General features: G+C 42.9%; 1 protein-coding gene and 1 long non-coding RNA gene across 2 annotated transcripts in view; one reads left to right on the forward strand and one right to left on the reverse strand.

The window, feature by feature from the left end:
- The window catches only part of ABCB11 (ATP binding cassette subfamily B member 11), a 51172-nt gene extending 28288 nt beyond the window's left edge, over positions 1–22884 (reverse strand). The window contains exons 1-14 of the mRNA XM_079983792.1: positions 22719–22884; positions 20559–20653; positions 19524–19545; positions 14038–14091; positions 12505–12547; positions 11320–11561; positions 9772–9859; positions 7990–8123; positions 6016–6187; positions 4919–5043; positions 3055–3229; positions 2191–2304; positions 875–985; positions 640–765 (exon numbers count right to left, since the gene is read on the reverse strand). Of these exons, the coding sequence (XP_079839918.1) occupies positions 640–765; positions 875–985; positions 2191–2304; positions 3055–3229; positions 4919–5043; positions 6016–6187; positions 7990–8123; positions 9772–9859; positions 11320–11561; positions 12505–12547; positions 14038–14091; positions 19524–19545; positions 20559–20634 (1482 nt within the window). The 5' untranslated portion in view covers positions 20635–20653; positions 22719–22884. The remainder of the gene's footprint in view (positions 1–639; positions 766–874; positions 986–2190; positions 2305–3054; positions 3230–4918; positions 5044–6015; positions 6188–7989; positions 8124–9771; positions 9860–11319; positions 11562–12504; positions 12548–14037; positions 14092–19523; positions 19546–20558; positions 20654–22718) is intronic.
- Positions 9443–12956, forward strand: LOC307220288. Its single transcript, XR_013840817.1, has 2 exons — positions 9443–9473; positions 12610–12956. It is a non-coding gene; the product is annotated as an uncharacterized lncRNA (long non-coding RNA).
- Positions 22885–23196: the final 312 nt, after the last annotated feature.

Raw genomic sequence — 23196 nt, forward strand, 5'->3', positions numbered from 1 at the left:
AGCACCGCAACCACATAGTTGCCTTTGACTGGACTTAACCATACAGGGGTCCTTTACCTTTTTACCTTACCCTATTCTATGTACATGCTACTTTGCTGGAGAACTGCACTGCAAAATTCAGAAAACTGTGAATTTCAAAGGCTGGCTGGATTTCACTTCATATATTGATTCAGAAAGCTCAAATTAAGTATGTTCACCTTTAAATACAAACTGAATCTAATTTCCCCCCTATCCCTGCTCTATACCAGGGGTCAGCAACCTTTTCAGCCGTGGGTGGGCCATGTGGTGGGCCGGACTATATATTTTTTTTGGGGGGATGAACAAATTCCTATGCCCCACAAATAACCCAGAGATGCATTTTAAATAAAAGCACACATCCTACTCATGTAAAAACACTCCGATTCCTGGACCGTCCACGGGCCAGATTGAGAAGGCGATTGGGCTGCATCCTGCCCACGGGACTTAGGTTGCCTACCCCTGCTCTATACCCACAGTGGGAGTGAATCATGTCCCAGGATTCTTTAAATGAAAATGGAAGTTATGCAGTCGTTTTACAGGATTTTTAATTAAAAAGGTTGGGCGGAGGGATGAAAATGAAAGTGACCACTCTCTTACAAAGAAGTTAGGTAAAGCTCTCACCATGCCTTCACTAGGGTCATAAAATCGCTGGATGAGCTGTATTGTGGTGCTCTTTCCAGCTCCACTGGGTCCAACAAAAGCTGTTGTTTCCCCTGCCTTGATAACCATGTTGAGATTTTCTAAAATCTGGAAATAAAAATGAAAAAGATCACATGTTTAAAAAGTGTTTTCCCTGATGTTCAAAGCAGTACCTGGAAGCAGCTATAATGGTTAGCCAGAAAAGTGAAGCCCTTACCTTTACGTCAGGCCTGGATGGGTAGTAGAAAGTCACATTATGGAATTCAATTTCACCGCGGACTTTATCCAGCTTGTAGCCATCTTCTGACATACAGTCAATAACAGGTTTCTGGGGCAGAGTTAATCGGTTATATTACTTCCCTTGTAGAAAAGCTGCTTTCTCTCTCTTTTTTGCACTGGGTAGAATCCAAACATAAGGAAGACCCTTGTAAGAGGGTCTTAAGGAGTTGCTCCAGCTCCTGGCCAGAGCCTGGAGTTGGCTGGGGATGGAGCCACCCATTTCAGATTACCAATGGGATGCCTGCCACTTGGGTAGCCCCCACACTGCCTCCCTAGATGCTGGTCAACTCCCATGGCACTCCCCAACAGGCGAATTGGGATGGTGAATCGGACTTCAGATGAGAAGTCTAAAGATGTTAACGGATCCTGGCCCTATGCCATGCCAACTCTGCTCACTTCGCTGCAGTCTGTAAGGTTTTGGCCTGTTTTCATCCACCCCCAAGTTTTGTGCTGTTCACCTTTCACCTGGTCTTTCAGTCAAGGGGCACAATGTGCCTGCTATGCAAAGAGACCACATGCCCAGACCATGCATGGGAAATCACTTTGGCTTTCCTGGGAGTCAATCCCATTGAACTCAGGCTTGCATCTGAGTAGCCATGCACAGGATTGCACTGCTAAAGATATTCTTCGAAAAGTGCAAGGCATTATACACATTTTCCCACAACCCACTTGTGCTGTTCTCTACTCACGCGCATCAAAGCTGTTAAGTAAGCATTATTTTCTGCTATGTCAGGGCTAAAAGCAGAAGAGCACAGCTGGCTGCCATGGACGTAACTTATTTGCACCCAATGGGATTACAAAGGGTTAGATTTGCCGGCTGTTCCATTCTCTCCATTCCCTGAAGCTTTGGTAACACTATATGTATTAATGCCCTTAACTGAGCCTTTGGCTTCACTTCATTCCTTGTAAATCAAGGGAGACCATAGCGGCTTAATTCCTGAAACCACTTTGCGGAGCTGAGTGTCTTGGCGATCAGGCTGCTTATAGAGTTGACTCCTAATAGATAAATATTGGAGCTTGCTGATACTTTGAATATTCATAAGCAATCATTTAGAACTGCCACTTGGACGAATGCACTCTTTGTCAAATGCACAGGCATGGCGCTGGTTTGCTTTAATCTGCAATCAATTTTTCCCTTAATCACCATAATATTTCTCATCTGTGCTGTTGGCAGAAGCCCTTAAGCTGATGCAAGGCTCATTTATTTCACCTTCCAACACAGGCTAGTGGTGCTGAACCAGTTGAGCTACTCACTTTATCTATCGTCTCAAAGATATTTGTTGCAGCTCCTCGGCCAGTGGCGAAGGCTTCCAGGCAAGGAGAAGCTTGGCCAAGACTTAAGGCAGCTACCAGAACTCCGAAAAAAACCTGAAAAGAAAGAAAAGGGGGTGGGGGAAAACAGTTATGTTTTCTGGGTGGTTTTAAAAATTGCATTGGAGCAGAAATTAAATTATAATTAGAAGGAATCATTCTGGAAGGCAGAAAAATGTTTTCGCCCTGTGTGATATATTAAGGAGGGTACAAAAAAGATATTTTTAGATCTAAAGGCAGGAATGCAATTTAAAATGGCATTATTGTTTTCTTTTCTCAACTAAGGGAAACATTTCAAATTTTCAGATGAGTAGAGGGAGGTTCCAAAGAAGGTTAAAGGATGCTCTGAAATATATTTTATATGCTAATAGTGAATTCGTTGTCTGAGCGGCAATCCTTGAGTAGTCAAAATGACATCATTTGTGCATAGGAGGAAGGTCTCAGCCAGCTGGAGGGGGAGAGGAGGAAATCACCCCAAGGGACACCCACACCCCCCCCACACACAAATACCAGCCCAGTGAATATGCTTGGTAAGTGTAGAATGCTGACTGGCTGTAGGGAGGTGTGACAGAAAAATGTGTGGGATGGTGGCAAAAGAAGAGGAGAATTCTGCACAAAGGCTAGCTGGAACCCTGAACAGAATACCTCCTACTAGGTACACTGCAGCTTTACAATACAGGTCCCACCTGTTAAGGTTACACTGAAAAGTTTACAAAGCACCCACTTTGTTTTTCAAAGCAATGAGGTGGCTGGAAGTGCAAGTGCTTTGAGGGGGGGGGAAACGGGGGAAACCACTGAAAGCCTTACCTGTATAAGTGTCCCAGGTGAGTACTCCTCATCTTCAAGAACAAGTTTTGAGCCGTACCAAAATGCTAGCGCATAACTCAGGAAAATGATGCACCAGATGTAACCGGTGAAAAATCCCATTATTATTCCCTTTCTAATCCCCCAGTTTTGGGCAAACACTAGGTTTTTGTCATATCTGTGGAAAGAACAAAAGGAAACTTTAAGAAGTGCATTTGAGAAAAATAAAATACAGCAAAGGGGCAAAGTAAGGGCCATGTTTGGGGTTGAAGGAAAGTGTTGCAAAAGGGGAATGTTTGCATGCTGCAATGCCTGTAGCTCAGTGGCAGAGTGTGCACTTTGTATGTGCAAGGTGTTCAGTTCGGTCCCCAACCTCTCCAGGTCAGACTGGGAGAGACTCGCACGTGAAACCCCAGAGATCTTCTGCCATTCAGTGTAGGCAATGCTGAACAATTTGGACCAATGGTCTGATTCAGAATAAGGGGTGGGTAGTGCAAGGGGGGGGGGGACACCGGTGGTGCTGTGGGTAAAACCTCAGTGCCTAGGACTTGCCGATCGTATGGTTGGCGGTTCAAATCCCTGCGGTGGGGTGAGCTCCCGTTTTTCGGTCCCAGCTCCTGCCCACCTAGCAGTTCGAAAGCACCCCTAAGTGCAAGTAGATAAATAGGTACCGCTTTCTAGCGGGAAGGTAAACGGCGTTTCTGTGTGCTGCGCTGGTGCTGGCTTGCCAGAGCAGCCTCGTCACACTGGCCATGTGACCCGGAAGTGTCTCCGGACAGCGCTGGCCCCCAACCTCTTAAGTGAGATGGGCGCACAACCCTAGAGTCGGACACGACTGGCCTGTACGGGCAGGGGTACCTTTACCTTTATCTTTAGTGCAAGGGGGAAGAGTCTATCTTCTACTTTTTGGATGAGGGGTGCTGAACACCTTCCCCTTCCTGCACCTTATTTCCTCCCCATGTCATATTGAAAGACAGGCATTCTCCACACCTACGCATGATTGACTGGTGTGTCACTGCATATACACACAGCGCTGGGAAATAGATGATACATAGATTAGATAGATAGATAGATAGATAGATAGATAGATGATAGATAGATAGATAGATAGATGTAGATAGATAGATGATAGATAGATAGATGATAGATAGATAGATAGATAGATAGATAGATAGATAGATAGATACGATACAATACGTTCAACCCCGGAAATAGTGGAAGCGAGCTGGAGAGTCCCTGTGGCTTGCAAGGAGACCCTCTCCAGAGCCCGAAGAGAACGTCGGTGAGGGTGGAGGAAGTCCCAAAGAGACCTGAGGCACAGCGGGGCTTTGTTTAGGCTGCTCAGCTTCCCCACCCAACAGCTGGTGTGCAGGGTAGCGCAGCAGCAGCAGCAGCAGCCACTTTTTCGCACGTCCTTCAGCTGGTCCCAGAGCTTCAACTCTAGTTGGAGATAGAGTTGTGTGGAGAGAGAGGGGGGGGGAGAGAGAGAGAGAGAGAGAGAGAGAGAGAGAGAGAGAGAGAAAGAGAGAGAGAGCAGTAGAGAGAGCAGGGGAGCAGGAGAGAAATGGGAGTTTAGAGGCTTTTTAGAGGATACTCACCACTTACGCAATTTTCGCTTATGTGTGCAGGGGCCTGGAACGTAACCCCCATGTAAGTGGAGGAATGCCTGTACTAGAAAGTTTTGGGGAAAGTGTACTGTATGGGGTGATAGACTTTGTGGATCTAAGCTACAGCAAAGGAGAGGATTCATCTTCCTGCACATGTTATGCTCTTAAAAATCATAGGCTTTATTGCTCTTAAAAATCATAGGCTTTATTGCTTTTAAATTTCTTCAGGTCTGTGAGTCAGTCATGATATACGGACCAACCTTGCAACTTCTTTTCTTTCCCCTCCAAAAGCAGCCACTGTTCTGATGGATGAGAGCACTTCATCGGCCACAGCACCAGCTTTTGCATAAGCTTTTAATTCTCGACCTGTCAGCTTTGCCACAGCCTAAACCAATCAGTAAGAAGATTCATTTAGGCAGTGAAGTTTTTTCTCCTTTGGATTGTACAAGCTCCTTGCTGTCACACTGGGTTATCTACATTTACAAAGGACACATTTATGTAGCAAATTCATTCTTCTTTTTCTTTTCTTTTTTGCTCACTTCACCTACCCATAGTCATGTGCTAAATAGCTTATGTGATAGATCAGGTTGGCTTATCTAGTGCATTATATAGGTGCATTTTAGGCAGCATGACCATATTCCACTGTGCTCTAGAATCAGCTATATAAAATATTGATGTTGCATATGCCATCATACAACCGTTACACAGCACACCTATTATTTCTATTACAAAGATTTTGTCAGCCTTCCAGCTTCACAGAGGATTTCTCTGTGAACATTTAGACGAGGTTGACAGGGAGTTTGTTAAATGCCTGCCTTCCACAGAGTCAGCTTTCAGAGGGCTGGACGTGCTTGCTTGTGAAGCAAAACCAAGGAAGAGTCTTATGGCACAACAAAAATTACCTAATGAAGCATTCCCCAACTGGATGCCCCCCAGATGTTGCTGGAATACAGCTCCAAACAACCCTGGCAATGCTGGTTTGGGACTGATGGGAGATGTAGTAACATCTGTAGTCCAATAACTTCAGCTGTAATCCAGTAACATCTGCAGAACACCGGGTTTGAGAAAGGTTGATTGTGGCTTCCATTACTGCATGCACATCCCTCTGAAGTCAATGGCAAAAATCCAGTTGGGTTTACTGAGGCTCTCAGTTTGGTTATAGGAAAGACAGACAGCACTGCTGAACAACAGTGAAAAATAGATATTGGACAGATTTTTAAAAACCCTTAGTAGGTGGTTTGACAGAGTTCTGTGGAGTAGTTGTTGTTTTTAAACAGCCAGCGACTTTAAAATCTTGCCATAGTTCTCCATGACTACAAAGCAGCCATAATTAGATATGAATAGCATTGTTCCTTACCAGGCCAATCATGGCAGCTCCAACCCCAAGTAGTGGACTGACTGAGATAATAACCAAGGTCAGCTTCCAGCCTCTGACAAATCCTAACATGAATCCACAAATAAAGGTGGTGAACCGCTGGATAAAGACCGCTACTTGATCAGCAATAGCATCATTTATTTTATTTACGTCACTGTGAAGAACAAAAAAAGTTGAAGCAGCAGTTGCATATGACCCTCAATGCAATCCCAAATATTCATTCAATTTGTTTCTACATTGGAGAAATATTGATGAGAGCCATTTATCTCATTTGCTTTTATCTCTTTGTTCCTTTGTTCAGACATTTGGGAACTGAGGTCTGAAGTAAACAAGCCTTTCCTTTTAGATTCCAGGCAGGCTGTAGGTTCTTGGGTTTCTGGGACAGGTATTTGGCCTATGAACCACCCCACTCTTGGACTCTAGGTAAAGGTAAAGGTACCCCTGCCCGTACGGGCCAGTCGTGTCCGACTCTGGGGTTGCGTGCTTATCTCGCTTAAGAGGCCAGGAGCCAGCGCTGTCCGAAGACACTTCCGGGTCACGTGGCCAGCGTGACAAAGCTGCTCTGGCGAGCCAGCACCAGCGCAGCACACAGAAACGCTGTTACCTTCCCGCTATAAAGCGGTACCTATTTATCTACTTGCACTTAGGAGTGCTTTCGAACTGCTAGGTGGGCAGGAGCTGGGACCGAACGACGGGAGCTCACCCCGCCGCGGGAATTTGAACCGCCGACCATACGATCGGCAAGTCCTAGGTACTGAGGTTTTACCCACAGCGCCACCCGCGCCCCCTAACTCCTGGACTCTACTTGCCAACAAACCTGTGCTTGTGTTTCTCCTCCTCACCCCAGTTCTCCTTGTAAGCTTGGAGACTGGCTGTGCTATGCGTCAGCCATGGAAAAGGAGGGTGAATGAGCATTGGCAGGGTCACTTAGCAACAAAAGGAGATGCTCACCAAGCATCGGCAGCTTGTGAAAAAATGGCAGGCCAGTTGATGGTGCAAACAGGGCTGCCTTCCAGATGTTTTGGACTGCAACTGCACTGGCTGAGGATGATGCAGTCCAAAGCACGTCGAAGGTACCAGTTTAGGGAAGGCCTTAGATGTTTTTGCTGGGGAAATGTCTACATGACACACCTGCCTTGCTATCTGTGTGTTTCCACCCTCTCCCTGTGAGGCTCATGGCTGCTTCCTCCCACCTGCTTCTACATCTCTGCTTAAGTGCCTATGGTGGCCTTTTCGACATCTGAACACACATGCAAAGTAATGGTTTCCTAATGGTAGGAAGTTTCAAGCAGAGATAATAGTTTCATCTTCTACCCTTTTAATACCTGTTGTTTTCAGCAGCTGCTAAAGATGGACAAATCCATCAGTTTTGGTTTTTTTAGTTTCTCTTTTTTTCTGGTCTTTGCAGCACTTTCTCATCAGTTTGTGATTATTATTTTTTTAATGTCCTCACAGAAATGCATCAGTGTTTGCTTATTATTATTTCATTAAATTTATGTACCTCAAAGTGGTTTCGGTGTGAACATGCATTTTTGTATGTAATTTTGTCTAATGCACACATTTTTTTTGCCAGCAGTATTCCTTTATGTAATGCATTTTGTGTATGTGATTTTCACTAATACGTGCATTTTTAATGTACACTTTCCCCCAATATATGCATTTTTCTACACATTTTTAATTGAAGAACTGCATCACAAATGTGAATTCAGAAAGCCAGCTCTGTTTTCAACTAGTTTATTGTTCTAAGAAGTGCAGATTCAAGCCAATTTTCTCTCACATTGCTAGCAAAATCCAGTGGAATATTAGCTCTGCTTTGGAGTCAGACCCCAGTCTGGTACAAGTAATACTGTAGATATTATTCTTCACTCACATAACCTCGCACAGACTACTCATTAGAATGCAGCATCTTAAAAACATGCTGACCTCATCCACCAATGGATGTCTGAGATTACTCACTCAGAAATACGTGTACTGAGTTCCCCCACTGATGTACAATCAAACCAGCCTATATCCATCCTCATTATTTTCCTGAAATAGGCTTTTCTGATTTTCTGTGTCTGTCGAGCCGCTGAGATTACCCATAAGCTGATCTGTAGGGGGTAGGGAAAAATGAGCGATAAGGAAGAGTCACAGTTAAAAGGGGGAGGGGTGATCATCTAGCAACTACGAAAACACGATGCAAATATTGACAGCACAGCCAGCTAAATGGAAAAAAAATTCTAATTTTGGGTTTATTTGGCATTGATTATTTCTGTTATAAAAACCCTGCACATGCTTTATAAGTTGATTCCGGCATCTACAGATATATGCTACAATGGCTGGCAGGAGCCATTAACACAGTTACATTAGTGGGAATTGCCTGGCTTTAACCAGGAACAGAATGTATACCGTACTTTTCCGTTTTTTTTCTTTAAAAATTATGCTAAAAAGTAGGGGTCGTCTTATACATGGATAGTGCATAGGGTGGACATTTGATTGGTTGCTGCCATGGCTGTCAGCAGCTATTGGGCGTGTTATTGGTTGCTGTGTCAATGGCTGGTGTTGAGTGACTGAAGCTGCCGTAATTTGGCAGGAGATTGGCAGCTTCTGCCGGCGAGGGGACATTTGAGAGGCAGATTTTTGGATGCATGCGGGTGAGCGATTTTCGGCAATCCCCTGCAACAACCCTACGTAATTCCCCCCAAAAAACTCAACAACTCCGTGCCATCTCCCCCAATTTTCTTAAATTTGAGTCCCCCAAAATAGGGGGCGTCATACATGGGGGCATCTTATACACAGAAAAGTACAGTACATAACAGGGTGCTTTTATGTGCTTGGGAACAGTAGTCAGGTCGTAACATGTATTGCTTTCATAAATTTCTACCTCCACAGAACCCTTTCCACGTCATATTGTAAGCCACATAGTGCTCTTGAGGAGCAAATTCACTGCTGCTGTCTGAGATAGCTGGGCCTTCCCATCAGGATTTAGAATACACCCTAGAATACTCCAACCTTGCACATTGTAGCTGCATTTTATAAGGCATGGTGAAATGTGGTGAGCAAGCTGCCTCCAGAGAGCCTTGCTTACCATTACTGATCTTGACATTGAGGAGCTAACTGTATAAAAACCAAACCACTTCTGTTAACTCTTATGATTAAAGGGCAAATAAACACTTGGTCCCTTTGTGTGCATTCTACATGACATGAAGCATGGGAACAAATCTCAGGCTTACAAACCTACTCCAGTAGGCCTACTAAACACATGGACATGTATATAACTGGATCTGGATCGTCACCATGAGACAGCAGCATAAAAATTGCCTCACAATGCCCATCGCTGAAGGATTCCAGTCAACAAATGTCCACAGGAAGTTGGGAGGGATGAATGGGAACACAAGGCAGGGCCTTCTGGGTGGTTGCACTCCAAACTGGAGTTTAGCTGCCTTTTTGTTGTTTTTCAGGTGAGTGTCACCGACATTAAGCCATTTTCTATTGTGGAAAACAATATGAGGAAGTAAATAATAATACAGTGGTACCTCAGGTTAAGTACTTAATTTGTTCCGGAGGTCCGTACTTAACCTGAAACTGTTCTTAACCTGAAGCACCACTTTAGCTAATGGGGCCTCCTGCTGCTGCCGCGCCGCTGGAGCCCGATTTCTGTTCTCATCCTGAAGCAAGTTCTTAACCTGAAGCACTATTTCTGGGTTAGTGGAGTCTGTAACCTGAAGTGTATGTAATCTGAGATACCACTGTACTGACCTGGAAGTATGCCAGCACAAGCACTGCACAGCCTATTCCCCCATAGTAACTTGCAAAATAACTCATTTCCGTTTCAATGTCCAGCAACCTGAAAGATAAAGAAAGAATTAAAGAAGATATATGACCTTGGTAAATCAGTCCATCTTGAATTGATGTGCCTGCAGGCAAAATTAATATGAGAAATAATGTAACTTCATTAGCAGCTAGATGAACTTATTTCCATTGTTCTTTTCCCTCAGTTAATATTTGGGTATGAATTCAGAGAGGATAGAGAGGACAGAGTAAGGGATTATAGTGAAAACAAAAAACTGACTTTCCAAAATAATATGCACTGTAAGTAGCAGACAGTCTGACAAAATAGGTCCACCATATTCTCCATTAATATTAACAACAACAACAACAACAACAACAACATATCATTTATATGCCACACATCTGAATGGGTTGCCTCAGTCACTCTGGGTGGCTTCCAACAAATTATAAAACCTCAGTAAAACATCAAACATTAAAAGCATTAAATGCTAACGTTGATGTGTAATTCAACAAGGGCAAAACAAAGAAGGAATATTAGTTATTGTTCAACATTTGCATAAACTGATCCAGTTTCAAACTATTTCCTTGTGGAAGACTAATGATGCAATCTATGCACATATACCTGGAAGCAAGTCCTATTCCATATAGTGGGACTTACTTCTATGTAAACATGTGTAAGAGTGCTGAATCTGAACCACTGCCAAAAAAAACAGTGCTTAGGTGGGACAAGTGAATCAACCTTAAGTTTAGCTCAATTATCTTTGGCCCTGAAATCCAAGTACTCAACCACTATTGACTTGTGGGTTGCAGCTGCAACTTTTGAAGCCAAAGGACATTTACCTTTGTGTGATTTCCTGTTGAAATTGTGCACAGTAGTTCTAAATGCCGAAAGTAAAGATATATCTTTCTTTTTCTTTTTTTTACTTCTACAGAACCAGGGCAGTACAAAGCAAATCTTAGAAAAATGACTGACGAATTTATATTTTTACACATTCTAGTAAGAGCCAGCAGTTGGCAAAGCTGGCTAGACTCAATGGTAGGGGAAGCATAAATTAAAATGAGCAATTATCAGCCAGGAAATGAACAAAGTAGCAACACCTCCAGCTCTGGAGAGGAAGTGACATTAGTCCAACTGCGATAAGACATGGTATGGGAATATTATTTAAAGCATGGAGTTTGCAAAACTACAAAGCCAATGCCCAGTGGTGTAATCACACATATATGAAGGCAGGCTGGTAAAATGACCTGGAGTATCATTGGTTTGTCTTCTGTGCAAGAATGTAGCATATTTCAGACAATGTCATTTAATAACAGAGGAGATAAAATGCTTTGCTCATTTGTAAGGTCTATAAATATCGAAATACTGAGAGATTACTGTATAGTTATGTCCAGCCTCTACCCATAGTCTACCTGATGAAACTAATGAACCCAAGTTAATCATGTTCTTTAACTTCAGTGGGGCTACTCTGAGTAGTATTAGCACCGGACACAATGCAAAATGTCTTGTCCACTTACCCACAACTCACTGGTGTATTGTTGTCGTTTTGGTGATAGGAAGTGTTGATCCACACTATAGTGTTATTCACACATCCTTTGTTCGGGTCACTAAGCTCTTGCTTCTCGATATCATATTGAATAAATGTGTCTGTCATTACCCCAAAGACAATCAACATGGCTGGTTGGGCAGCTCCATGAAGAGCAGCGCAGATGCCACCGAAAACCATCATCAGTTTCTCAGATGAAGAAGCAAATCTAAACTTTAAGTGGGGGGAAACAGACAAAGAGCATTCACAAAAAAATTATGCATCACTCCTTTGTATATTCATGTTCCAATTGTTTTTTTACTAACAATGGCTGAAACCCAAGGCTTCACTGGCAGAATGGCTTTGATCCAGCAGAGGCGACCACTAAAATAAACGGAAGTTGTTTTCTGATCCCACCTTCTTGCTACAGTCCCTTGAGAACTGAAAATCTGTTGCAGAAGCTTGTAGGACCCTCTAGATAAGTGTGAAAGAAGGCACAAGGGTTGTGTATGGAAGAGAGATATCAGTGCAAATCACCTCCCTTCTTTTGCATTAATAGATGCTCTTCTGAGTCAAAAGCCACTCCATGAGTGGAACTATAGCACTGGATTTCACCCAGGTGGCGCTGTGGGTTAAACCACAGAGTCTAGGACTTGCCGATCAGAAGGTCAGCAGTTCGAATCCCTGTGACAGGGTGAGCTCTCGTTGTTTGGTCCCAGCTCCTGCCCACCTAGCAGTTTGAAAGCACATCGAGTGCAAGTAGATAAATAGGTACCGCTCCAGCAGGAAGGTAAACAGCGTTTCCGTGCGCTGCTCTGGTTCACCAGAAGTGGCTTAGTCATGCTGGCCACAAAACCCAGAAGCTGTACGCTGGCTCCCTCGGCCAATAAAGCAAGATGAGCGCCGCAACCTAATGGTCAGGGGTCCCTTTACCTTTACCTTTAATGCTAAGCTCCACCATTCCTTCTTGGAGTAACAACATGCACCACCTTCACAGTGAACATCAGGCTCCCCATAACAGTTTTGGAAAAACAAAATACAAAGCTGTCTCCATTTGTACTTGAATCTCAAAAGGGTAGTTGCGATTATGACGACCCTATAAGCTGGGAATCTGACCACCCTGATCTATAGAACCACAGCAGATATATGAAGTGGTGAAAAGCAACAATTTTATTACCAACTCAAAGAAGCCAACTCGAATTTCATTCTTCTCTGATGTCCTGTTTAAAAAAGAAAGAAAGCAAAATGTGTTGTATTATTAAAGTTGTATTCTTTCCCCCAGATATGCTAGGAATCAAATCCCTTTTGTTGGATTGCCTAGTGGAAGAACCTCTTCACAGTGCCAAAGAAGTCTATGTGTAAAGGCAGCTCCCATCCTACCAGTAGCAGCCTCTTCCCCCCACCATTGAATCAATCCAAGACAGTCAAGAATTCTCCAATATTTTCAAACACACACTGCACTCTTGAGAAGTCCAGTTTCACGGCATGTTCCCTAAGTGGTGTTTTACAGATGCTGGACTACAGGAGCATATCTCAAAAGCCCCCCTCATGTAATTGATATTGACTGGTGTTATAACAAAATATTTGCAAAAATAGCATATAAAAGTTTGCTGTAACGCCCTTTTCTGACTTCTGTGAAAGAATGTGCTTTGCTTGACAAATTAAAGGAGACTCTTGTTATTCTAGATCCAGCCACAACTGAACCCTATTTTAGGCCCCAAAAGAAGAAGAGTGAGCATAGTACAGAAGGCAGGGCGGTTCTTGGAACAATGAGGCAGAGATGGGAGAGGCTGGCAGCTTAATCTGAGGGATAAATTTGTGCTGCCCGAAGGGTTACAAGCTGTGGTTTGTTATTGCTGTCACTGAACCACCCATATACTTGCACGACATCAATACTTGCATTGAAAACACAAACAAACACACACACACACACACCCAATATATTCTGACAGAATTTACCACACATTATGCACCAATCTGTATTGCCCTGCCCAATGAGGAAGTGAATCTTCTGCACTTGAGCAGAAATATTATATAGAAGCAGGGCTCCGAGCCCCCCCCCCACCAGAATTCAGCACTTGGTAGAAGGGAAGTGGAAAAGAATCTTATTGCCACCATCCATATGGATGATACAGGTGATTAAAGTATTAAATTGTTGTTGGTTACACACACACACACACACACATCATGGTAAATGATTACCTGTCTTACACAGTGGCATGAAGTGGGTCTTGTGAGGTAGAAAGTGAGGTATGTGAGTGCATGGTGGGGTCTTTGTAAAGAAGTAATGGGTTCATGCTGGGTTATTACATTTCAGGACTGACGTGTTGCATTTCCTTATTACACAAGAGCCCCACAAGATCAGAGCAAAGGCCAGATCTAGTCCAGCACCCAGTTTCCAACAGATACATTTGGGGAGCCCACAAACAGGACACAAGGGGGCAATAACCCTCTCTCACACACAGTTCCTCCCCACCATGATCCTGGCCACAGTTTACAACCATCATGGCTAGCAGCCAGTTACTAGCCCTAGCCTCCGCGAATTATTTGTCTAATCCCATTTGAAAACTGTCTGAAGGATGGCTGTCAGCACATCTTGTCACAGAGATTTTACCTCCTTCACCACCCTCTGTCACTCCTGCAAAGTTTAGCAGAATGAATGAATGGGCCTGGCAATTATCCTGATAGAAGAGTAACCAGTTTAACTTACTTGTTCCCTTTTGTATTGTTCTTTGAAGAAGTCTCCTTTTTATTATGGAAATACCTGTGAAAGGCAAGGCAATATCCATGTGAGTACTCTTAAGGGGCCTATTCCCATGCACTTCCATTCAAATTTATTTTATCCATCAAAATGTATGTTATCATCTTGGGACATTGTTATGGCTTCAGTTGCAACAGGATCGTCATTTTGAAAAGAGGCATTTGAAATACAAGGAACTGGACCTTATTTTTAACAGACTTGAAACCTGCCCCCTTAAAAAGTAGATTACAACAAAGGTTCTAAAAAGCTCTATTCCTTCAGCAGGTCTGATTTTTGTGCCCTTCTGATAACATTAGTCCCCAGGACAACCCATTCCCATTGCTGTTCTCTTCACATTTCTACACCAATTTATGACTGTAAAAAATAATTCTCATGAAAATGCACCTGCATTTTAGTGCAAATTTCTGCTCATGAACACATTTTTGTATGCAGTTTTGACTTAAATACATATTTTCCCAAGCATTTTCCCCATATATAATGCATTTTTGCATGCTATTTTCTCTAATATTAATTCATTTTTATGACATTTCCCCCTAATTCATGCATTTTTGTACACTGAATAGAAAAATTCAAGAAAGGTCGGGGGCCACTAGGTGGCGCATCGGAAGATGGCTGACAATAACATCTCTCCGACCCACACGAGGTAATTTGGAGGCTATGATGGGGGTAATTAGCCTCCTTAACCCCCCCCCAGGATTATGGGGGGGACGGCCCTTGCCTGCTGTGCCCTATACCACCCCCGAATTTGTGGAGGTGGGGGCACTAGGCACAAAGCCCTTCTGTGGGATTTTCGGCACTCCTCAACGCCGTCCCCGATTCGCGCCGCTGGTTGCAATGATCTTTAAAAGAAATAATTTGGACATGATTAATTGCACATACATCAAGGAAAAAGGGGAGTAAATACTGCTGACAGAAGAGATCTCTGATAACAAGACAACAATAAAATACGAGAAGAACGTCAAGATACGGTAATGACTGAGGGGGGAGGGGAAAAAAAACCTGCCTCTACCTTTTTATGTGATTTAACAAGAATCCCCCTCCCCTAATGAGTCAGAAATTAAGGACTTAAGCTGTGGATTTAAGGCTGTGTGGAGATAAACTTTCGATCCAAAGCAATGTTTCAAGATGAAGCTGGAAAGCTAAGAGTTTTGGAGTGACGCAGTCAGGAAAAAATGCCGTTCGCCATTTTGTGAGGCATTGTGGGAGCTCTTGGGTTTGGGAGGAGAAAGAGAGAAATAGAGTTGTTTACATATCGTGAATCAACTCCTCGGTGGGACTTAAGAGCGACAAATGCCAAAATTTACGATGGATAAAGTGATGTTATCTACGAAGGAGATATATGGACTTTAGTGGACTTAGTGGAGGAACGGGAAATCCACACAGGATTATTACACTTGCTATCGGCTTAAGGAGACTAACAGAAGAGATTGTAAGGGAAAAAGAGAAATTATACGAACAAGATATGATGTGGCAACACCAAGATAAGACTGGATAGAATTATGAACTTTGTTTGGACTGATTGGGACTGATTTGGACATTAACGCAGTAATAAGAAGATGATCTGAATTCCCCTTTGGATCTTGAAGTATGGGTTCCCCCAACAAAATTTAAAAATTTGGCTTTGTAATTCGGAATTTATATGATGTGATTTAATTTGATGTGATTGGCCAGTTAATAAAAATTATTTAAAAAAAAAAAATTCAAGAAAGGTCAAATTTCAAGTATAGCTGCATTTCAGTTCATGCATTTGTTGGGGAAGAGTGAATTGGAATGTATCTCATTAAAATGCAAGCAAAATCAAATTTCTCTTCCATTCCTACAAGGAAGGCAGTGCTAGCGGAACTCTTAAACGAAAGGAATAAGAATTCTTTAATGCACCGTTAATTTTAAGGTTGGGACTGTCTGGCTTAATGCTGAGGTTCAGAGGATCTTCAAAGGTACATGATGTGAGAGTGTTGGAGGTGGTTCTGGTTATAGGATCATAAGCTGTGTCTTATCCTATATATCTTAATATTCCACCTCATTGCTTCATCTGGCTGCACTCCCAGAGGAAAAAATTCACATAGCACTATAACAATGAGAGAAGAATATAACAGGGGATGGCACCCTTCCCAGACCCTGCTAATCCCATAATTGGTCCACTATAGTATAAAGAGCATTAACTATCCTGTTCCCCAGCCTGGAACAATACTGAAAAATCAGTATAGTTCAGAAGGGAGAGAGAGTTTGATTTACTCTTTAGAGGCCTAGGTTCCTCTTGTACTCCCTGAGTGGCCTCAGGCAAGTCCTCACAGTCTTAGCTGCCATCAAGAATTACACATGAATAATGCCTACAGGGATTATTCTGGAGAGTTGGACCATAAAGAAGGCTGATCACCGAAGAATTGATGCTTTTGAATTATGGTGCTGGAGGAGACTCTTGAGAGTCCCATGGACTGTAAGAAGATCAAACCTATCCATTCTTAAGGAAATCAGCCCTGAGTGCTCACTGGAAGAGCAGATCGTGAAGCTGAGGCTCCAATACTTTGGCCACCTCATGAGAAGAGAAGACTCCCTGGAAAAGACCCTGACTGATGTTGGGAAAGATGGAGGGCAGAAGGAAAAGAGGGTGACAGAGAACGAGATGGCTGGATACTGTTCTCAAAGCTACCAGCATGAGTTTGACTAAACTGCGGGAGGCAGTGGAAGACAGGAGTGCCTGGCGTGCTCTGGTCCATGGGGTCACGAAGAGTCGGACATGACTAAACGACTAAACAACAACAACAATGCCTACAGGTATCTGTGCTTTTCCTAGGAAAAAGCAGCTTTGGGGAAAGGCAGTGTTGAGTGGGGGGGGGGGGCGAAGAAGGGTGCTTCATGGTTAACACCTTTCCTTCCTGCTGCCTTTCTATCCAAAATCATTACAGCAGAGGTTTTCAACCTTTTTGAGTCCACAGTTCCCTTGACCAACTACATTCTTTCTACAGCACCCCTGTGGGTCTCAGGAGCCCAGTTATGTCACCCCTGGCCCACAGAGCTGGTAGCCTCTCACCCTTTTTTGAACACCCTCCCTTGTGGAGTGTTCCCTCAGCCTCTTTTCCTCTCCCCTCTGCTTGGGAATCCTCTGGGCAGTCACAGCTGCAGCCCCTAGTCTCTGAGCTGCCCCCCCACCCCAAAGAGAGATGCCTCGTCACACTGCCCCACAGGGACCTGGGACTTGTCTGTCCATTCCCAACAGCAAAGGCTGGTGGACTGGTTGGCTGCGATCCCTTGCCCGCTTGCTTGCTTGTTTACTCGAAGGCCGCCTCAGCTCCTGGCAACCAGCATCCCCTGGTCAGTCCCAGCGGCACCATTTGCCTGCAGTGCTTGTAGCCAGGGCTGCTGCAACAAACAATCGTACAAGCCTTTTGGAGACAGAGATGCGAGAGGGCATCAGAGGAGGGAGGGAAGGAAAGAGGGTCAGAGGCCAGTGTTGCCCGCGGCACCCCTGACCATCATTCAAGGTACCCCAGGCTGCCACGGCCCATTTGTTGAAAACCACTGCATTACAGAGGCACAGGCATAAAAACCCAAAAAAACCACACCACCTTGTGGAGTTCCTCAGAAGTCTATTAGTGTCCCTCATTATACAAATCAGATAATGGGGCCAACACTTTCCTGAATGATAGCTGTCCTATCTTTACTGATCTCTCATTGGAATGCTCATGTTTGCCCTCATCTGCACAAACCATAGTTTAGTGTAAGTGACCAGACTGGTGGGCAGAGAAGGCATGCGATTGCTTCTTCATCCCTATCTGCATGGGCCATATCAGGGAGAAGTACCATCCAATTCAGCGTAAATTAACCTTTCGTATACAAAGTTCATGTGTACTGACATGAATTTTCAGTTTTGAAGGGCATTGATCATATTGCTAAGATGGTTAGGTTACATTATACTTCTGGTAAAAACAGTCTGATCCCAGTCCTCCCAGAATCCAGAATTCATCTCCAGGCTACTCTGAGTTTCGCCTCACCAGAAGGCTTAATTTGAAACTTAAATCCCATTCATGTGTGTAAAAGGTAAAGGTAAAGGTACCCCTGCCCGTACGGGCCAGTCTTGACAGACTCTGGGGTTGTGCGCCCATCTCACTTAAGAGGCCAGGGGCCAGCGCTGTCCGGAGACACTTCCGGGTCACGTGGCCAGCGTGACATCGCTGCTCTGGCGAGCCAGAGTCACACACGGAAACGCCGTTTACCTTCCCGCTGGTAAGCGGTCCCTATTTATCTACTTGCACCCGGAGGTGCTTTCGAACTGCTAGGTTGGCAGGCGCTGGGACCGAGCAGCGGGAGCGCACCCCGCCGCAGGGATTCAAACCGCCAACCTTTCGATCGGCAAGCCCTAGGCGCTGAGGCTTTAACCCACAGCGCCACCTGCGTGTACCTGGCACCAAACTTTGTGACAACCAGTTTGAGTGCGGTTCTGAGCTGTGAAAACATATTTAAGGGCTTGGTGTTTTCTCTCTCTATTTCCGCATATCTGGAGCCCAGCTTCTCAGAAATTTGCTTAAGGCTATATTCTCTCCATTAACTGTATAGTGATACAGAAGGCAAGTTTCTGTTTTAAGACATATTAGTTTTGCTTTCACCAAATTATAGCCTAGTACAAATCTCTTCGTATTTAATTCTGGGGTTTTTTGTTTTATTTTTTGTAAGAGGGTTTTCCAGCAAGAATACTGTATTCTGTTCTAGAATATTCTGTTGCGGCATAGACCACAGCCATGAACCCACACAAAAGTGATTGATTGGCTGTCAGTCAATGTCATATCTAAGGAAAGCAGCCAGAGTGGAAAATATTTGCACATGGAATTGTTAATCGTCACATCATGCCATGAAACCTGTGAATAGATCCAACCTGCATTGTAAGAAGAATTGATTGAAATAGTAGCATTTTCCTTCTTCTGGTATTCTGTTATTGCATATTGTGTTCTGAATTTTTGCTTAACTCATACAAGTTGCATAATATTAGAGCTTAGAAAATTGAAGTGGCTGCATTTCCTGTGTTGCAAACACACTAATGAATTATGAAAACTGCTTTCTAGGCATCAAATAAATGAATAGTGTGGATCTTTATATAGCCAAAACTGCACCATCCACTCGCAGCGGGGGAAGTACCAGCAGGCTCAAGAGACGCCCCCCCCACGAAGTACCAAAGAGGTGCAAAAAATATTTGGGGGGGAGGGGAGTTCAATGAAGGGGGCAAAACCAACAAAACAGACAAATGAGGTCTGAGCATGCTCAGTAGTCACAGAATGCTCCTTGACAGTTGAAGGAAGGGGAGGGTGTAAAACCAGGAGAGGGGAAATGGAATGAGGCATGGCTGGCTAAAATCCAGAACAGAAGGTCTCTCTACACTGCAACATTTTGTTGCATGTCCTACTTGTGCAACCAAATACTTTGTAAATATATGCATTACTTACTCTGGTTTGCAGATGCCGTTATCTGTTGGGGAAAACAAATACATCCTATAGTTAGCATTCTTTGAAAATTAATCCATACTCCTAGACACACACACACACACACACACACACACACACACACATGGCTATTTTAATTATGTACAGGCAGTGTTTAATTAAAGAGAACTCAAAGAGTTCATACAAAAATCCCAGTAAGATCCAAAATGGACCAAGTTGGAATGATTCATGTTGGAGATCTGATTCTACAAACCAGTTCCCAAAACAGGTTCAGGAAATGGAAAGAGACACAACTTAGTGGTGGAGCCAATGTTTTGCATGCAGAAGACTGACTAGGTTCAGGCACAGGAGTGCTTGTATGTCAAGGTCAGAACAAGGCTCTGTTTTTGTTTTTTAAGATGCTTCTATTATTACAAAACACTGGGAAAATTCCCACTATATTAAAATGGCCGCTGTGTTTTATTCTTTATCTGTATTTATCCAGGCTCCTATTCCACTTAGGAATAAGTTAAAAAGCAACTCTGAAACAACATAAAATAATAAGCATGATATTGCTGGGGGTGGGGGGGGGGTTCGATCTAATGCAGAAAATACCACATCAAGATGGGGCAGCTGGTTGCTCCATTTCAAAATTCTGAGACCTAATCTTGCCTGCTCATCACCTCTGCTGCTACCTCTTCCTCTTTCTCTAGCTAAGAAAGGTAGCACTCCGCAACCAAGTTTCTGAGATGCTCAAAAAGAGAATATCCGTCTTGGGACCAACCACAACCCCTGCAAACTGGTCTATTTCACACTGGAACTTGGGGAAGAGGACAATCCTCTTGAGCTGCATATCCTCCTTCCACGTCTTGCCAGATAATTTGTTAACTTTTCCACCCAGAGGAAGAGGAGGAGTTAGCAGTAGTGAGTGGGCAAGCAAATACTCCCCCCGCCCAAAAAAACCCCATGAGCTTGGGATGATATGAGCAAATGGGTCTTGAAGAGATTTACTGACATGTGTCTAAAGTCAAGAGGTATATAAAATGGAAAACATCATACGTGATTCTTCCGGCTCAAAGCCATAGTTGTCTTCTCCGATTTTCTTAATACTGCGCAAAGTAACTGGCTCGGGCATGATCTTCCTCTTTATGCTGCTAAATAATGATGATGATAATGATAATAATGTATCCCAACTTTGCAAACCAAATGACAATTTTCTAAAGCTCTCTTTTGTACTTGTATGATTTCACTGAGTAAAATAAAATGAAATTCTTATAAGTCAGTAGGTCCATGGTTCAGCTCCACTTTACTTACTTACTTACTTAAAATAACTCTGAGCTTCAGCTTAACAACTTCCAGAGTTACAATTAGTCTTTTTAAAAAAGAAAAGAAAACCACAGCAATTTACATTGCTTGACAGCTCTATCCCCCACCACCACCACATAACTAAATGGTGGCAGTGATCTAAATATTTTGATGGGGCCCTGGGGTAGCTGTTGCTGAAAAATAAAGTGAAGGCCTTCGTTTGCACCCTTACCTAAGCCTCAGAATATTCCACCCCCTCATGCAGAATAGTCTGAATATAAGGCTGACCCTATCATGTGACAGAGGGAGGCAGCTGCCTCAGGCAACAGATTTGGGGTGTCATGAAAAGCAGCAAATTGCTACCTATTTAATTAATTATTGCTGCATTTTTATTTATTTTTTTACCACCTGGTAGGGGCATTTGTGTAATTGTGAAGAGATAACTCAATGGAGGGCAAGGGGGAGTATTTTGCTGCTCTGCCTCAAGTAGCAAAATTGCCTTGGACCAGTGCTGCCCAAATAACTGCCATTATCATAGTTCTTTATTCAATTTATTAGGGGGGTTTTTTTGCCATGGCAACGCAAAGCAACTTATAGTATTTTTAAAATTTTAAACACACACACACACATTAAAGTTATCATTAAAAAAACCTAAAAGACCATTCTATTTTTTTATTTTAAAAGCTAGATTAAAACATCCCACTCATACAAAAAAGGCCATAGATAATTAAAAACCAAAGGCCTGATGTCTAAGTATTTAATTCGTTCCGGAGGTCCGTACTTAACCTGAAACTGTTCTTAACCTGAAGCACCACTTTAGCTAATGGGGCCTCCCGCTGCCGCCGCGCCGCCGATGCACGATTTCTGTTCTCATCCTGAAGCAAAGTTCTTAACCTGAAGCACTATTTATGAGTTAGCAGAGTCTGTAACCTGAAGCATATGTAACCTGAAGCGTATGTAACCTGAGGTACCACTGTATGTAACACCAGTTTCACCAGCTTGCAGATCTGCCTGTAGCTACCCTGACCTAAGACATTTCCTGTGCCTTTAAGGTTTAAATTCTATGCACTCTTACATGGGAGAAGTAAGTGGGTAAGTAGAAGGAAGAATCACAGCAGAAGTCACTTGGCCCACTTCAGTACTGAAGTGATAGGCGAAAACATACTTAAGTGTTGCACAGAAGAGAAAATTCAACTGAGGGTACAGCAGCCACCCCAGAATTCATAATCAGCATAAAAACAGAGACCTGACTTGTCCCCCACCCCAACCACCCCCATTAACAAATGGTCTTTGTTCTTCTATAGGAATTTTGAGTTCTGTTAGCGAATAACAGCATCATCATCATCATCATCACCATTGTAATAAAATAACAGTTTAAGACAATGACTTTAAGTAGGCTTTTAAAGAACACTCATGCTTACAAGTATAAATATTTGTTCCCAGTAGGAAAAAGAGTAGCTGCAGCGTATTATATCAGAAAACTGTTGCAAGAAGGAAGAGATATCAACATATTCCAGTTCCGCTGTTCCAATCAAATTTAGATTCCTCCTTCCCAACACACACCTCTGCTTTTAAATAAAACTTAAAATATCAAGTGATGCAGTCATGGATCTCCTATACCTGTTTGGCCATAAAATACTCAGTTAATATAGCAAATTCATCTTGTGCCCAGGAGTATTTGAAATAGTTATTTCAAATTATTACTTATTCTATAACCTAGTAAAACAAGAGTTTCAGAAAAAAGCAGCTTAGCTTAACACTTTTCACAGAATGTTCCTTTATTTCCTTAATTACTTTTGAGACCATTACAATCTAGTCACAGTATATTTTGTAATTTATTTAAGTTGCTGAGGTGCATGTTCTTATTGTTTTATCCAAAGCTAACATTGTAAAAATACATATATTTTTCCTCACCAGTTGAAGTAAAAAGAGGAAGAAACAGAGAAACAAGCTCCAAGGATCCTATGGAGTGAAATTAGTCAACAGTTTGTACATCCATTTTCAACACCCATCAGCTTTCAATGTAGTAACCCATTTATCAAGAGTTAAGCCTCTAAGTAGTCAGAGACTATTTACACAAAGGTCAGTAACCGAGTGGTCCTCAGAGTTCATTGACATTCAGTGTAGAATTTTAACTTGAGTAAAATTATCATACAGCTGAACAGCAAAATGAGAAAATAGAAATCTTTGAAAAACTACACAGAAAACAAAAACAAATGTCTTATGCAGTCTCAGAAAGGCAACATTATAATAATTCTTGATTAAAGGTCAACAATGAAGTCTTATGTATGTGGAATGGGTACAAAAATCACTTTGAAAGTCCATCTCTAAATCTGAAGCTAAAAATCTTTGTTCCTTTCCCAAAATTTGCACAGCATTCATTCTTTATCTT

This window comes from Podarcis cretensis (genome assembly GCF_951804945.1).
Source record: "Podarcis cretensis genome assembly, chromosome: 1".
Classification (NCBI taxonomy): domain Eukaryota; kingdom Metazoa; phylum Chordata; class Lepidosauria; order Squamata; family Lacertidae; genus Podarcis; species Podarcis cretensis.